General features: G+C 42.0%; 1 protein-coding gene across 1 annotated transcript; it reads right to left on the minus strand.

Moving 5' to 3' along the window:
• Window positions 1-14,870: 14,870 nt before the first annotated feature.
• Window positions 14,871-15,830, minus strand: LOC117146172 (cilia- and flagella-associated protein 299). Its single transcript, XM_033312133.1, has 2 exons — window positions 15,409-15,830; window positions 14,871-15,355 (listed from the first exon to the last, which is right to left on the minus strand). The coding sequence occupies exons 1-2, from the start codon at window positions 15,712-15,714 to the stop codon at window positions 14,954-14,956; spliced, it is 708 nt and encodes a 235-aa protein (XP_033168024.1). The 5' UTR covers window positions 15,715-15,830; the 3' UTR covers window positions 14,871-14,953.
• Between the last annotated feature and the right edge of the window lie 69 nt (window positions 15,831-15,899).

Consider the following 15,899-nt stretch of genomic DNA (forward strand, 5'->3'; position numbering starts at 1 on the left):
TCAGTAGCCCAGGATTAACCATTGTAATCCCACTTCATATATTTGAGAATAATATTTAAGTACTAGTAAATTGAACAATTGATTATTGCAGTTATGAATATCTTTCTTTTTTTATAATGGCAGTATTTCCCTATTTTTTCTAGTGTATTATGTGGTGGGGCAGGCGAGGACTTAGTTCTGTCCTTCCTGCCTGACTGACATGGCTTAAAAATCGAGGCCTCTTCTCCAGCTTTGGCCGTCAAGAGGCGGTAAAAAAGGGTAAGCCACTCTTCGCTCACAGGTAGCAGCTGTTACTCCTGCCCGCTTTTCCCAGTCCGGCTGCGCAGCGCCCCAGCTTTTCCATTTTCCGACTGCCTAATCTCCTGTGTGATGGGCTGGCAACCTGTTACATGATGCCCCGCCCACCCATCCGCTTTTCCCAGCCGAGGCCAACAAATGGCCTCCGTAATAAGGCGCTGTGAAATTATTTAGAAAATTTAGCTAGCCAAGGGCAGCACCTTTTGGGGGCTTTGGATGGGATGGGATTGGCTGGTCTGGGGGCACAAAGTAAAATGGAATTTGTTTTCATCTCGTAGAAAAAGTTTTGTGGCTGCAAAGTGGCAAGACCAAGAAGGCTTAAAAGGTTTAGCTGCTTATTATAATCTCCCAAATCATTTTCGGTTTACCCTAGCAGCTTTTATTCACTGTCTCGTGGGAAATTGATAAAAACCACTTTGATATACTTATGAAAACTTTTAAAAAGAAATTTTTTAAATATATTTAAAAGTTAAGTTTGAACATGCTTTATATTCCTTTGTTTAAAACATATATAGGTCATAAACGAAATGAATTTAATAGTTTTCCTAGCCACTCCGTCCACCTACCCCACTGTGCGATCCACAATTAACTTTAGTTTCACTCCAAGGCGAATCCCGAGCTCCGTGGCACTTGAGCAGTTTCCGTCAGGAGTCCTAAGAAGCCAACTGGAATTGCAGGGCTTTTTGAATTGTTGCCAAAAACAATTTATGGCAGCACACTGTGTCGTTCAGAATTTTGCGCACAATTGAGAATTGTGCAATTGCATTTTGGCCGGCGGAAGACGTCGAGATAAGGGGGAAATGGTAGTCGCAGCTGCCGCTTAAGTTTTGCATATTTATTCGATAACGAAATAAGCGGCAGTTTAATTGTAAATAAGATGTGCAGCAGCTGGCGCTGCCACAGTAATTAAAAACAATACGCCAGGAAATTATGCTTAAAAGTTTAATGTGCCGCGCTGGCAGCAGAAGATGTCCTGCGAGGCAGCAGCTGAAGAAAGCGCAAGGAAGCGGCAGGAAGCGCGCCAAGTCGAGACTACCAGACGCATAAATCTTAAAAGTGCTCACTTGGCTTCATTGCAACTGCTTTTCTCTAGCGTGCACTGGGAGAAAAAAGTCATAGTAAGGTAATAAGATTACACAAGTAATCAAAAGTATGCCACCACATAGTTTAGTTATATTCGACTTGTGTGCTGTTACATTCAGAAATGTCCTTCAATAGTTTAACAAACATTTATATTTTCTTATTAGTAGTCTTTTTTTCCATGTGGAGCTCCCCTCGTTGCCGAAGTCTCAAGTGCATTTGCTAATAACAAAGTCAAAGAGGCGACAATGGTTAGCGTCGCGTTTATTGTGCCGCATCCTGAATCCTGCGTCCTGCGTGCTGCGTCCTGTATCCTGCGTCCTTGAGTGGCCACAAGTCGCCGCTGGCGATTGCCGTGCAGTTCGGTGGCAGGTGTTGAAGGCATGTTAATTGCTAAGCGTAACACCAGCTACGGCAACAACTGTGCTACAACTGAACTCCGGCGCCAGCTTGACAAACAAAATCGTGGGGTAAAAATGGGCTAACAAGGGGTAAGGTGTGAGCCTTTTGCTCCACTTTTTCGCCAAACATTAAAGCCACAGCACAAAGCACAAAGTGGTGGAAAGCACTGAGAAAAATTATCCCTGAATAGCCCCTTTTACCATACAACTTCTTATTTAAAGCATCAGTCTAGAATAGAGAGCAAGGAATATGGATTGGAAACTCACTTTCACCCTGCTCACTTTCTCCCATATCCACTTTCCCTAACTAGGCCTTCAACGCTCGCGGAAGTATTTGTCGTGATATTTATCGCATAGGCCATTTCTCTTCGGGCGGAAAATTGTGAAAATTTAATTGAAAACACAGCCGGGCTCTGTGCCAAGAGTGGCCTACATGAACTCAATTCTTGTTAAAAAGAGCGCAGCTAGGGAAAACTGTGGAGGTTGCCAGTATCTCATCAAATATTAAAGTACATTTTTTGCATAATGTTGTTTTATTGATCTCGGTTTTTTGGCAACAGCTGGCTCACAATCTGTTGGGAATATTAAACAAATAAACATGATGTGTTTAAAAACGGGTCATGGCTGACTCAAATGAATATTGTTATATTAATAAGCAGACTGGATACAGAATCACAAAGGGAGTGCACTTTGAAAATAATTGGATTTATTTTAATTACTTAGCATGCTTTAATTAAATGCTTCAAAGGTTTTCCAACGCGAAGGGAATACATACGCGTATCTGTAATCAGAGAAATATTTGTTGTCTTTTTATGTGTACGAAACCAATATATTACTGCCCTCTGTTTTGGGCTCAAACTGAAATTTCATTTGCCAAACATATCTGGATGAAAAATTAAATTTGTAGTTTTTCTAAAAGGTTTTTGGGCCCTTTTTTGTGCTCTCTTTTTTTACTCACTCTTGTTTATGGACTCTTGCCGTGTTTATTTCATTTCAATTTTTATTTTACACTTTCGCGCCGCATCGCCACTCTCTTTGGTGTAAATTTTTTATAACCCAACTGGAGTTCCATTTGAAAATCACAGCTGAAATGCAGTATCAAATAATGAATTCCACGGGTGGAATTAAATCGAGCGGCAAAGTCCATGAAAAAATCTATTAAAAGCCCGGAACATTTAATACCAGCTTTAAGGCATATAACTTTTTAATTAAAAAGAAGAGTCGGCAAAAAAAAATACCGAGCCTCGTAAAAATCTCGAGCACATAATCCTTTTTAAGCGGCAGCAGAAGGGCAAATAAAGAATCACGAACATTTCGGCATACGCAAATTAATTTGTTTACTTAGGCTGCTGCTTCTGCGGCTGAAAATATTTGCTGACAGTTTCGAAAAAGCCTTTTTCAACCCTTTTCAAGGTGTGTATAAAATGTGCATTTTTTTCTGGGCTTAAAGGAAAATCGCTTACGAGAATACGCATAAGAACTCGACCAATAAATGTATGCAAAAATATAAAAACACTGCATAAATATAAAAAAAATTCCACGACATTGTAAGGTTGAATAAAAAGTAATAATTTTGGTTCACCAAATGTATTCATTAATACAAAGTCGCGCTTAAACATCGCGGTTAAATTGCAGGCACTTTTTGTAGCATACTTTCGGGGGCCGCGCTTTTAATGCTGAGGCTAAGCATAAAACCATTTACAAGCACTTAGTTTGCATATAACCTCAGCACAAATGGACGGTGGTAGTGAGGAGGGGGGTGAGGTAAGGGGGGGTGGCGGACGCATTTGCATGTGAAATATGCATGAGTTGCCCATCTCCCATCTGTCTGTGTGTGCAAATAAACATAAATGTGGGGGAAAAAACGCTGAAATTGCAAATGACAAGTTTTGCACTAAGCAGCAGCGCAAATACACTGTGGGCAGTGGGGTGAGAATGGGCAGGAAAAGTGGAAAAGCGGTGGGTGGGAAATGCTGAGGGTTCTGGCTTGTTACATTGACACACTTACTGCATGATGAAGCAAAATGAGTGACAAACTGACTGCGCGATGTTGTAAGCTGCTTATTAAGCAAGGCGAAGATGAGGATTGCACCGCGCTGCGACCCAAAAAACAACAACAGTGCTCCAAAAAACACATACATACGTATATACACACAAGTATAAATGAGCCTGCAAAAGCGGCCAACTTAAGGTAAATAAATGGGTTACTTTCGCTGGGGCCGCTCTCTTTCGAGACCCAAATCAATGTCAACGAGTGCTCCCCTTTGGGATCCATCTTCTGCTCGGTGAAAAATTAACAACAAAATGGTTTGTCAATCGAAAAATATCCATTACTTTAAAGTATTGCAGCAGAAAGGAGTTGGATTATGTAATTGTGTATAAAAATATACATATTTAAATCCACTTTTAATGGCATTCTGTGTCATCCCACAGATTTAATTTGAGCTTGAAATAAACGGACTTATAATACCTATTTAGTTCAAAATGTTAGCTTATTTTTTTCAGTGCACCTATCCACCAGCACGTGCCTTTTCGTGATGAAGTTGCCTGAGCTGGGAGTTAAAAAACAGGAGATGGAATGCCTTTGAGACTGGGTTAAAAGCCGAAAAACTTGGCGCACGCAAAAAGGTTTAGACGCACCGCCGAGATTTCTTTTGGCCAGGGAAAACAAAACTTTTTACATTGCTTCAATAAATATCAAAATGGCACGCAAAACGACTTTAAAGAAAAATCGTTGGATGTAGCTGAAAAAATTATATTTAATTCTAGAAAAAATTACTTTTAGTTCAAAAATGTATTACAATCAAGTTTGATTTTATCATTTCCTTAAATTAGGTTCAATAAAGGATTCAAAAAGCACGTAACAATGGAAAGCAATGAGTGCTTTGGAAAATGCACTACAATTTTCACAAAGCCCTTTCATTAGGGGCAAATAAAAAGGAAAACACTCGCTTTGCTCGCTGACATGAAAATGCGAGCGTTGTGTTCCATTAATTTGCCAACAACAATACGAAAAGGAGGAAAAAGAGCATCGGGACCAAGAACTCACTGATTTTCATGCCTGCCTGCAGCCATTATTGCTGTTATCCTTAGCCAGGATGCTGTTGCTTTGACGGATTTATCAAGCATGGCTTTCTAAGCACTCTGAAAACGTGACGCTAAATATTACTCATACGCAGCGTATGACGAGCGGAAAGGCTTACCGCGACTCTTACGCCTTTTGTACGATTGGTTTACATCGAGCTTAGTGTTACTGATACAGCTATTCTGCCAAAGGCTATCCAATTTCCCTTTTATTTTAAAAGTCTCTTTAAGGTTACCAAATGTACTCAAATATTCCGGGCAACTTTATATTCGGTAGCTTGCACTGGAGCGAACAACTTAATACTTTACGTCTTGCGTGAATGGGGGCAAAAGTGCATTTTGACATCTTCATGCGCTTCGGTGATCTCGAACCGAAAAAGTTAATGGAAACGCATTTTCGATGCGGGTCTCTCTGGGTGTGTGTGAGTGTGTTAATGTGTGTGTGAGGATTTGTAGCTCTATTTTCCAGGCGCCTGTCAGTGGAACAAAAGGATTCGGCTTTCGGCTTCAAGTGCTCGATAGCTTTGTGCAGGTGAGTGCGCCGAATAAGGGGATAACTCACGTTCGGTTTACTTTTACCGCCTGCTTTATTCAGGCCAGCTGGCATTGTTTTCCCGGCTAATTGGTAGAACTCCAGCCGATATCGATTTTGGATATGGCCCCAAATCGCTTGCATTCTTTTTATTTCTGCTATTGCCTTTGTAATATCTGCAGCTGCTGCATCTGGCAAATATGTATGCCGCATGCCGGACTTGGTTGGGGTTTTTGCATTTTGAATTTCGACATTTTTTGTTCCAGCCTCTGCCGATTTGAGCACACATGGGCTTCCAGAGCAGCCCAAGGCATCGAATTTAATTAAAATTTTGGTTTATGCCCTTGCACCAGAATCGCTGGCAGTGAAATTGGCACTGAAACGTCGATGTTGCAATCAAATGAATTGAATGCGTATAATGCAAAACCTATTTCTATACACATCAATTGCAAAAACCAATCAAATATGTGATGTTTATGTTTTTCAAAATGCTTTTAATATATTTTAATAATAAAGAATGTTATCTAAACTGCTTAAATGAAGAATCACTTGATTTCCCTGTATATCGGTTAACTTTTCCGTCTTTTAAGCGCCGAGGCTGTAATCACCTGGTAATTGCTCCCGTGTGCGAACAGGTGTACTTCAGGTGTCGCGTTCGCAACTTTGCGATGTTGCACATTAATCTCGACTTATGGAATCTCTTTCATATTTAACTCGCTCCCGGGGGGATGGAAATGCCACGCCTCCGGGGCGTGAAAATGTTACACATTAAAACCTTTTTTTTTATATTTGTGCTTCAAAAGTCGTAAAACCGAGTTTTATGAATGCGATTAAGCCCGTGAACTGCAGAAGAGCATATTTCTCCTTCGCCGGACTGGATTCCATGCCCAGTCCCATACCCACCTCCCTCCATTTAACTGTCTTATTTTGCCGGCTTGGGTCGTCCTACTTTGCTGTTGTGCCCGGAATTTGTCATTTTTAATGACTGTGAAAAGAATGCGTTCGTAATTACATGGCAGGAACGAAAAACTTTCAGCGACGTATTTATGTGTGTGCGGCACTGGCATTCCTCTGTATCATAAATTATTTTACTTATTATACTCTTTTGGATTATGGGGCGGTTTTCTGGGTTATTTCGGTGGAGATAAGTAAACGGAAACGACAAAGAAATACATTTTATAGGGAGCTTGTGTCGTTTTGAAATGGTTCTGTTTTAAGCGGCTGAGGTTTTTAACTGTGGTAAGGATAAGTCGTGCGGACTCAATGTTTAAAATATGCTCAAAAAGGTAAGGTAATTATAAATGAATCATCTGCCGACTGTCTGATTTTGCTGTACATAAGTTTCGAGCATAACTAAGTGGCACGAAGCAACTTGAGCTGGCCATCTTCCCACCCGCAGATCTCAGCCATTGTTCCCCCACTTAAATCCGTATCCAACTTGGCCGCCGCCTTCCGCCCGCCTGCCTTCGTCCTGCATCCGCATCCTTGTAGGTGGCGCTCTCTTCCTGTCTTCCAGACCCTTTCTTCGTCCTGGCCACCACCCAACGCGCACCTCCTGCGGTTCTGCGTCCTTTTTCCACCACTGGCAACGCTTTCTTTTTATTTGTCGTTGCATTCGCACTTAAGTGATTTTGACACTTGTCCTACTTTCCATGCGTTGATTTTTTGTGTCAGCAGAACAAACGCCGCCCCTCGAAACTCTATAGAGGAATACTTCCTGACGAAGTTGTTCACCTTTCAATAATGCCGTGACAGACGGCGACGGATGTGCCATCGAGCCATGGAGTCTGGAGGAGAGCTGGAGTAACCCAACTTTTTGCACCACTCATTTCCACTATTTTCCACTCGTTTTTACACCGAAAGAAATGCATTTTTACTTCTGAACGATTCAATAAATGATTATTTTATAATTGGTTTTAAATCAAAATTAATGGGTTTTGACGCTACCTTTAGAGGTGGCCAAAAGCAGTAATAGATTTGAGATATGTTCAGTTATCTGAGGGTGCAGGTTCTTTCAGTGCAGCTCATTCGCGTACGCCTTTAGTACTTGCCTTCGTTAGTTGTAGTTGCAGTTGTAGTTGCAGTGGCAGTTGTTGTGGTTCCAGTTGTCATCATTCCGTTCATAATACTCAACGTCATCAGCGTCTTTTGGCTTTGCACTGCGATGATGGGCGACAGGCAACTGAAGTGCACTTTTGCGGATTTGCCTGATGATTTGTCGCTGTGTGGACCCCCTCCAGCCCCCCACTTCGCCACTTTCCGTCCTTTCTGGGCATCTCCAACTGGCTTTCTGACTGCTTGTCAGCCTGTTCTTCTGTCTCCTGGCTTTTTGCCCGTTTGTCTTAGCCCCACTTCACATGCACATCGTTGGTTTTCCGGCTGAGAGTTTGCTTTTTAGCTTTAACTTGGCTTTACATGGTGGCTTCTGCGAAGGAGTCACTGTACAGTGAAGCCTGCTCTTGTTTGTCTGTGCAACAGAAGGTGATATTTTGATACTATTTTCATTAGAATTACGGTGTCTGTATCTAGCAATGCATTGTAAGTGCTCTTAACCAACTAAAGTCCACCTCCCTTGAAGCTTTATTCTTTCTAACTTCCCAAATGGAGGATTCCATTCAATCGATTCTTGCAGAGAATAAAAGTTTGTATTGGAAATTAATGACATCACTTAAACTTATTAGTTGCAACGTCTCTTACGCTTTCCCCACATAAAGTAATAGCGAAACTTGGCCAGATTAAATCATTTCCTGCCCTAACCCATCCGCACATAACACAGACAGACCAAAACTTTTCATCGCCCAAAGTTTTGACAAGAATTTCGTCTTCCTTTTCTTTTCGGTGTGTGTGTGTGTGTTTTTTTCACCCGCTGTCAAAGTATATTTTACAGCTCTCTAAGCCTCACGCACACAGAGGCGGAACCACAGACACACACACACACCCACACACCACCGAAGTCACTTTGGCATTAAAAACTAATTTTATTTCTAATTAATTTTGACGTCTCGTCGTTTGCGGTTAAATATTCGGGCACGCGAGCAGCGACTTTGTGCCATTGTGCTGCGGGTTGTGGGGCTGTGGGTTGTGGGGCGAAGTCATTAAAAAAGTTGCCAAAAGACTGGCTGAGCACAACTTTCGGCACGTTCATAGTAGAAAGCAGGTGGTGGGTGGTGATTTGATCCTGATGAGCAAGGGGATGAGACGGCTCCTTGTGTATTTAGTTGTCAGCCTCAGCTTCGGCGGTGGTGCACATTTTAAATGCCTCAAACGAAATTAACAAAGAAAAAGCCGTAAAATGTCACCGCAGCAGGTGTGTACTCACACATCGTATATCTGCCACAGACAGCGACCATACACACTATGTGTAGATACACACGTGTACTCACATATCCTGGGCGGTTCACTCGGTGTCAGCGCCAAGGAGACGGCTTAAGTCCACAGTATCGCGGGGCTCTTGGTTAAAATTTAAATTCAGTTGGCTTTTTCAAGATGTGCAGAGATGGCATGGTGTCTGAAACCAGAAATGTGCTTACATCTTGGCTGTCGATTTGGTATTGAAAAGAAGATTGTGGGTGTGCCTTTCATTTCAGACTTTATTTAAAAATATATTTAAATAACTTAAACAATGAGCCACCCAAACCAGCCAATGCCCTTAAAACTCTCATCTTTTGAAGGGCTTTATTACGTGGCCCTCGTTTGCAGGCCAGAGTAAGCCATCGTTCGCAGCTCTTTCAGCTAACCGATCATTGTTACGTCCATTGCGGCCACTGCGGCGTATACGCAATATATTTTTCGGGTTTTATTTGGCAATGGTCATATAGAACAATGTATGTATGCGCATGCAAATAGTGTGGGTATATGGGTGTGGCACAATCGCCGCCCCCGCCCCGCGGCTCTTGAATTGTAAACAATATTGTCAACAAAATGCCCCCAAATACACACACACAACCGCGCACATAAAGCGCTATATTCCGCCATCACATGGCGGTATATACAGACAAGCAAATAAAAGCTGCACTGCCGCGTTGTTCGTTTTATTTGGCTTTGCCAAAAGGTTTAGCAATGGCAGTGGAATGTTTGATATGAGCCGCCAGAAGGGGAATGAAATAAGAAACCGCTCAGAGATTATAGACCTGTAGGTTACTTCATAGCTTAGAAAATGTATTTAAACCAATGGACCTTCTTTTCTGATAGATTGCTTCTGTGTTCATATCGCTCTATTTGGAGTAGTCATTAATTTGCTGTTCATTTAAATAAAATGACCGATGCAATCTGTTTCCCATTGTGGACTTTCATTTTGCCTTTAGACCTGTTTTGACCTCTGTATGTCCAGGGTGTCAAAACAAAGTGACGTGGGCGGTAAGAAGAAAAAAACGGTGGGTCATTTGCCAAAGCGCTTAGTGTCAAAGTTTATTTGTTCACGAGTGTCTGCTTGTGTGGATTGTAGGCCCTTTTATGGCTTTATTAAAACTAATAAACAATGGCGCCGGCCAACACCTCCTTTCACCGAGCTCCATCGATTTCTGGCCCAGACGGAAAGCGGCTTTCGCTTTTGGTCTTGCCTTCTTTTTCCATACGATTTGGCCGATTGTCGCAGTTAATGTCTCCGTAGTGGCCGCTTTTTTGCACAATTAACGCGGGTAATCCCGTGGCACGGCTCGGTTTAAATGCATTTATTTACTTAAACCGTGTAAACAATTGATCAATGCGCTGCCGTTGCATTTTGTGAGTGAATAAACACGCTGACGCCAGCCGCCTGAAATATTCAATTAAAAGTTGTTAAACGAAACAATTACAGAGCGAAAAACAAAAGCGCATGTTCACGTCTCCGCATATCGAGTGCAAATGGAACAATGTCAACAGTGGTGGGGCACTTCCACCCAAAAGGACCTCCCAGCGGAAGTTCTGGCACCACAAACCACGCGGCAATGGACCCACAGCACAGTAAACCACATGAAGTTTTTTCCACAGCCTTTCTTTTAAATCACAAGAACTGGCTTAATTCAAATTCTTTATAGAGAGTTCTTAAAACTGCAAGAAGGGGATATCTTATAGAATGCCATAAGTCGTTATAATCTTCTTCCTTATCATTTCAAAGGCTAATACATGATTTTGAATTCAATAATTCATTTATAAGCAATTTTAAGTCACTTAGGGACTATTTTCCTCCACTGTTCTATTTTTTGCGAGATGCGATGCACTTAATTGTGCCGCAAACTGAGTTATTTCTGAAAAATGATGAATGAATGCCTCTGATTCGGTTTTTGTTTTTACTGCAGTTACTGCGCTCCTGTTGTTGCTCCTGCGGTCTGTTCGGCAGCTCGTAAGTTGGCTTTAATTCGATTGCCTGCTATAGAAAATTAAGAATGCAAAAATTAATTAACACCCTGGAGAGAGCATTCAAACGGAAAGTGTATAAAATCAACAATGAAGTTCGGGCAGTCCAGCGGGAATTGTGAGGGCGTGACACCGTTTAGAGTCTAAAAATGGCTTAAATGCAAGGCAATATTTTGGTGGTTGGCGGCTCTCTCGAGCTTTTCATGGCTTGTGCCGGCTTCATTAGCTATTCCAAAGTTGGCTGTATATCAGGCGAAAGATTCATCTTAATATCCGCCGACTTTTCGAGGCTCCAGGCTGCAGGATGCAGGATGCACCCGTCGTGGCCATAATGTTTGCTCTGCCTCCTCAGCTTTTTTGGGGCGCAAACTTATGCCGCACATTATGAGACTGCCGTTGAGCGTCGTCGCCGGCACATAAATTAATGAAAATTTATTTATGCCCCGAAAAGTGTAGAGCAAACAATGGCGCCAGCCCGAAGTCCCCAAAGGAGTTGGGGGTAAATGCTTTTCAGTTTCCAGTGCATTAAGCAATGAAGGCAACGACGCCACCAAAGGTTGCATATATCACTCCAGAAAAATGTGTGCGCCAGTTCTTCTATGAGCAACTGTCATGCAACGTGGCGAATGCGGGGCAGGAATTCCAACTAAAAAATCAATTTGTTAAGCTTCAAATGGGAATTTTTCGCTAGAAGGGCCACCGCCCCCTCGCCGCTTAGATAATATGCTTTTGTGTCGGGTGGAAATATTTACCAGGATAACAAGCAAGGTGTTCCGTGTCGGATCCTTCCTTGCAGCTGAACAAAATGACTTTTCGTGCTGCTTGCCAAATGGTCAACATTACATTTCCTATCTCTTCTTCGCCCGCTGCCGCTCTTCTTCTTCTTTTTGCATGCAGTTTCCGTTTCCGTTTGGCTTAGTTGGGTGCCCATCCTGTCGCTTTCGACCCACCCGCTTTGCATGTTGTCACGCTGTTCGTGTCCTGCACTCCAAATGCACTTATCATGCAGAAGGACGGTGCGGGAGTTTGTTCACTTTGCTGGCGCAGTTTGTACATGTTTTGTCGAAAATGTCAACAAAATCCAGGCATTAATACCATATTTAGACGGAAGCCCATAAGCCCTGCGTTCGCATTCTGTTTTCCTTTTTATGTCCCTGCTGCCACATCATCAATTACACATTTTACAACTGCTCTGTGAGTTCTGTGTCTTGTGCGACCCATTCCCATGGGAGGTCACTGGCGGCAGAGACATAAATCAAACATTTCCCACGTTGCGAAACAATTTCCGACTCAAGACTCCCACTTTTCGTGTCTATCTTCTGGCTGGGTTTTATTTATGGCATCCGCCAAAACACAAACTGAAGCACAGACAGACATTTGATAAATGTATAGACAATATGACTTCAGTTAGAAAATTCACAATTGCTTTTAACTTGATACATTCTGGCAATTGTTGTTGCTGTAGCTGCTGCTGCTGCCTGTTTGGCGCATTGTATTGCATTTTGATTTGTGGTTCATAAGCCTTTGTTTGGCCCATAAATTCGGCTTATTTCGCATGCCATTCTTGTTGCCGGTTTTGTTTCCCAATTGAATGAAAGCTTTAATACGAGTTGCACAATTGCATTCATGACGTATGCGTATTATTCAAAAAACAGCATTCTTCAACTCCTATTGAGCGTACTCCGATTTTGTTTGATGAATTTCATTACTAGTTTCTTTAGTTGCCTTTGCTGCTTCTAATAATGGAATATTCGGCTCAATAAAAATATATGAATACTAAAGACAAATTATTATATTTATGGCCTAAGCAATAAAGTACTATAGCCACTCAGTACTTTAGATTTAATCTGGTTCCATTAAGGGCTGAAATCATGTTAAACTATATTGTCTTATTTACTTGTTTCTTTATCATATAACTTATTTTGTCTGTGATGGAAAACTTTCGTCTTCTTAACACAAGTTCGTGCCACCTTTTCAGGAACTTTCCGCTCCTTTCATTATGGCAAGTAGAAACCGTGAACAGTAACTGGCAGCCGGCGGAAAGTGGAACAAAAATTTCATTTGCTGCGCAACATTTCATTTAATTCATTTCTTGATTATTTCCATTATTGGTCACATTTTACGATTGTTGTTTTGCCTGCAAAAAGGACCTCCTTCTTTGAAAGGACCTCTTGGCATTTGCGGCATGCAGCCCCTCGCTCAGTCCTCACTTTATTTTCCCGACTTCCGCCCGTTGATGTTTTCTTTATGGCGGCATTTTATGTATTTATTTTCGGGGGATTGAAAGGGTTTTGGCCTCGCACGTAACTTCGCCAGATGTCCAATCTTGAGTGCCTAAATTATTTATTAGCCATCTTTTGCGACAGCTTACGACCTTATGAAATATTATATTCTTTGTGCCCAGCCAGCAATAACAAATGAAACATATGGCCCGGCAGGCGGCCAGTTTAGTGGGTCAGCTCATAAATTATTTGCCAGCTTGTGTGACCCACAGGTCGGGCATAAATGCAATCAAATTGACAGCAAGTCAACGCTGACAGGATCTACATACTCATTAGGCACTCTGAAATGCGCCTAACCAGGGAAAATGTATTCAATTTGTACGTTTTCGTTAAAATACGTGTATTTTAGACACACGGAAAATAGGAAAATATATTTTAATTGGTGAAAAATCATTAAATTGGTGATTAAATCATTAATGAAATTGGAGAGAATTTGCCTTCTAGAGCGCAAATCGTTGCCTTTGGAATGACTCAGGGCTATTTGAAAGTGCACACTTTCATTTAAATAACCATGAGCTTTTTGACATCAATTCCACCGGCACTTAAATTATTCATTTTCATTATTGTTTGCCATTTGCCCAATTAAATTGGCCACAAGCAGACTTTATGTTTATTCATAATTTATACATTGGATTTCACAATATTAAATGAAAACCACTTGACTGCGTTGGTCGAAAGTCTAAATTGTATACGGCTGATTGGCCTGAATAGAGCTCAATGATCATCGGTGAAATTTGTCAAAACAATTGCAAAAACACGGTGTGGAAAATATAACACAATTATTATATTATTTTCCCCATTCGTTAATCGAAATATATGGGCAGGCTGGTTGGCAGAGCGGACTTTTGGTCTTGGAAATGCAGTCTGGCGGCAAATTGGTAGTTTATATCGTATGGAATTTATTTGGCCCGTAAAATGCAATCTCAATGCCAGCCGAAGGGAATTTCTGAATTTCTATCCTCCTGTTTGTGTTTTGGGGGGCAACAAATTTGCCATATCTTAATGGAGAACAAAGACACATAGACCAGCTCACGGCTCTGTGGACTTGACTATGGGAAGCCGAGCAAATATTTATTTGGACTTTTGTGTCCGCCAGTGGGCGGAATATTACTTATCCTTGCTGCCCAGGACCTCCATTTGCACCTGGACTCGGGCTGGGCAAATGCAGCTGAGGCTGCAGCACTTAATGTTTATTTTAATTGAATTGTTTCTGGGCGAACTTAGCCACGGCCCAGTGGAGACTACAAGTTGTAAATTAGCAGCTAATTGTATATGCAAATTAAATTGCACTGCCTTTGCATGTGGCATTTAAATCATAATGGAGGCGCATTAAATATTTATTTGGATTTGCTTCGCCAAAAACATGGTATCTTGGCAACAGAGTGGATTTAATTGCATTCATATAATTTTTATGAAGACTTGCTACTAATGTTTTTAACTCATTAACCACCAATGTGTAAGCCGTAGCAAATTCTCTATTAAACCTTGTGTACATCTTGGCCAAGTTGATTTGCATGAGTGGAAAGGCCAATTAAACAGACACACTGTTGGGAAAATTAACAAAGCGTCATAAGCCGACCCACACACAGGCAAGTTGGCAAACAATGGCAAATGCGCAAACATAAACATATTGGTCAAGTTGGAGGCCCAACCACGCCCCCATTCCGCCCGGCGACAGTTAATAAATTTATGCAATTGAAGTTCCCTGACTGCGATAAACTCAACAAAGTGGCATAAAGCTCGGGTAATTTCCGCCGCCTGATGGACGGAGGACTCGATGGGCTCGAAACGTCCATCAAAAACGCCCGACCAGACCAGAACTGAACTGATAAGATATGAAAAGCAATTTACGTTAGCTGTCAGGGACAAATGCGCCCTCGTTTCGATTTATTTGCACATTTCATTTAACCACGATTACGTTCATTGACACTTTAAAGCCGCCGCTAATTAATGCGCCTGATTATGTGGTCGAAGAATATGACATATCCATAAATGGGCGAGAAATACGTTTTGCGGCTGACACTTTTCGAGTGCTCGCAGTCGCAGGAGGCGTTCACACAGAATATTTTGTGGTCCCCCACGTGCTTTAGCAGCAGACTGTGGGCCCTCTTGTTCAGCACCCGGAAGTTGTCGCTGTTGTTGAAGGTCACACGATTCTGGTGCCAGTCGAAGTAGCTGAGATGCGTATTCGATGGCCTCAGCTTCGTCCTGCCCTCAAAAATGCCACGCCAGTCTACGCAGCCCGTAAAATTCTCGAATCTCGACTCCCGCAGACTCTGCTCCAAGTCCATGAAGCTGGAGATCTCTAGCCCCTTCTTCGAGCGCATCACCAGGTAGACGACGGTCTAAAAATGATAAAACTTACACATTTTACTACACATATATGTAATCTTCTAACCGAAATGTGCTTCTCGAGTAGCTTCTTCTCCCGGTTGGCAAACTGTTGGAGCACCTCATCTTTGCTGTTCAAATAGTCGCCGAAAAGTTGGAGTCCTCGTAGTCCCCTTGGCTTCAGAAGCACCAGCTCCTTCTCCTTGCGCTGGTAGAATTGCTCTCGGGTGAGCAGATTCCCCAGGCAATTCTTCCCGCAGGCATTCTGGATCAGGTTCCTCTGGATCTCTTTGTTGCCCAAATAGCGAATATCCTGGATGGTTATGAAGCTGTCCACATAGTCCTGGTAATGATTGAAGTTAATCAGATTCATTCCGCGCGAAACTCAAAAAACTAATTATCTTAAAGTATGGCTACACAAACGTAACTGAAACTGAAAAGCTGCTGAATGGCAAGAAAACTGTGATTTCGTGTAAATCAAAATGTATAATATTTTGAACAAGTTCGAGCAAAATACATTACTGACAACAAACTGCCAACTTTGGCTCAAAAGGCAAA

Source organism: Drosophila mauritiana, chromosome 2L, assembly GCF_004382145.1.
Source record: "Drosophila mauritiana strain mau12 chromosome 2L, ASM438214v1, whole genome shotgun sequence".
NCBI classification, from domain to species: Eukaryota; Metazoa; Arthropoda; class Insecta; order Diptera; family Drosophilidae; genus Drosophila; species Drosophila mauritiana.

Bases quoted from the DNA above. Each gene is read 5' to 3' on its own strand.
- LOC117146172 (XM_033312133.1), bottom strand. From the start codon at position 15,714: ATGAATCTGATTAACTTCAATCATTACCAGGACTATGTGGACAGCTTC. The intron at 15,356-15,408 runs GTTAGAAGATTA...TATCATTTTTAG, and splicing joins TACTCGAGAAGCACATTTCG to ACCGTCGTCTACCTGGTGAT.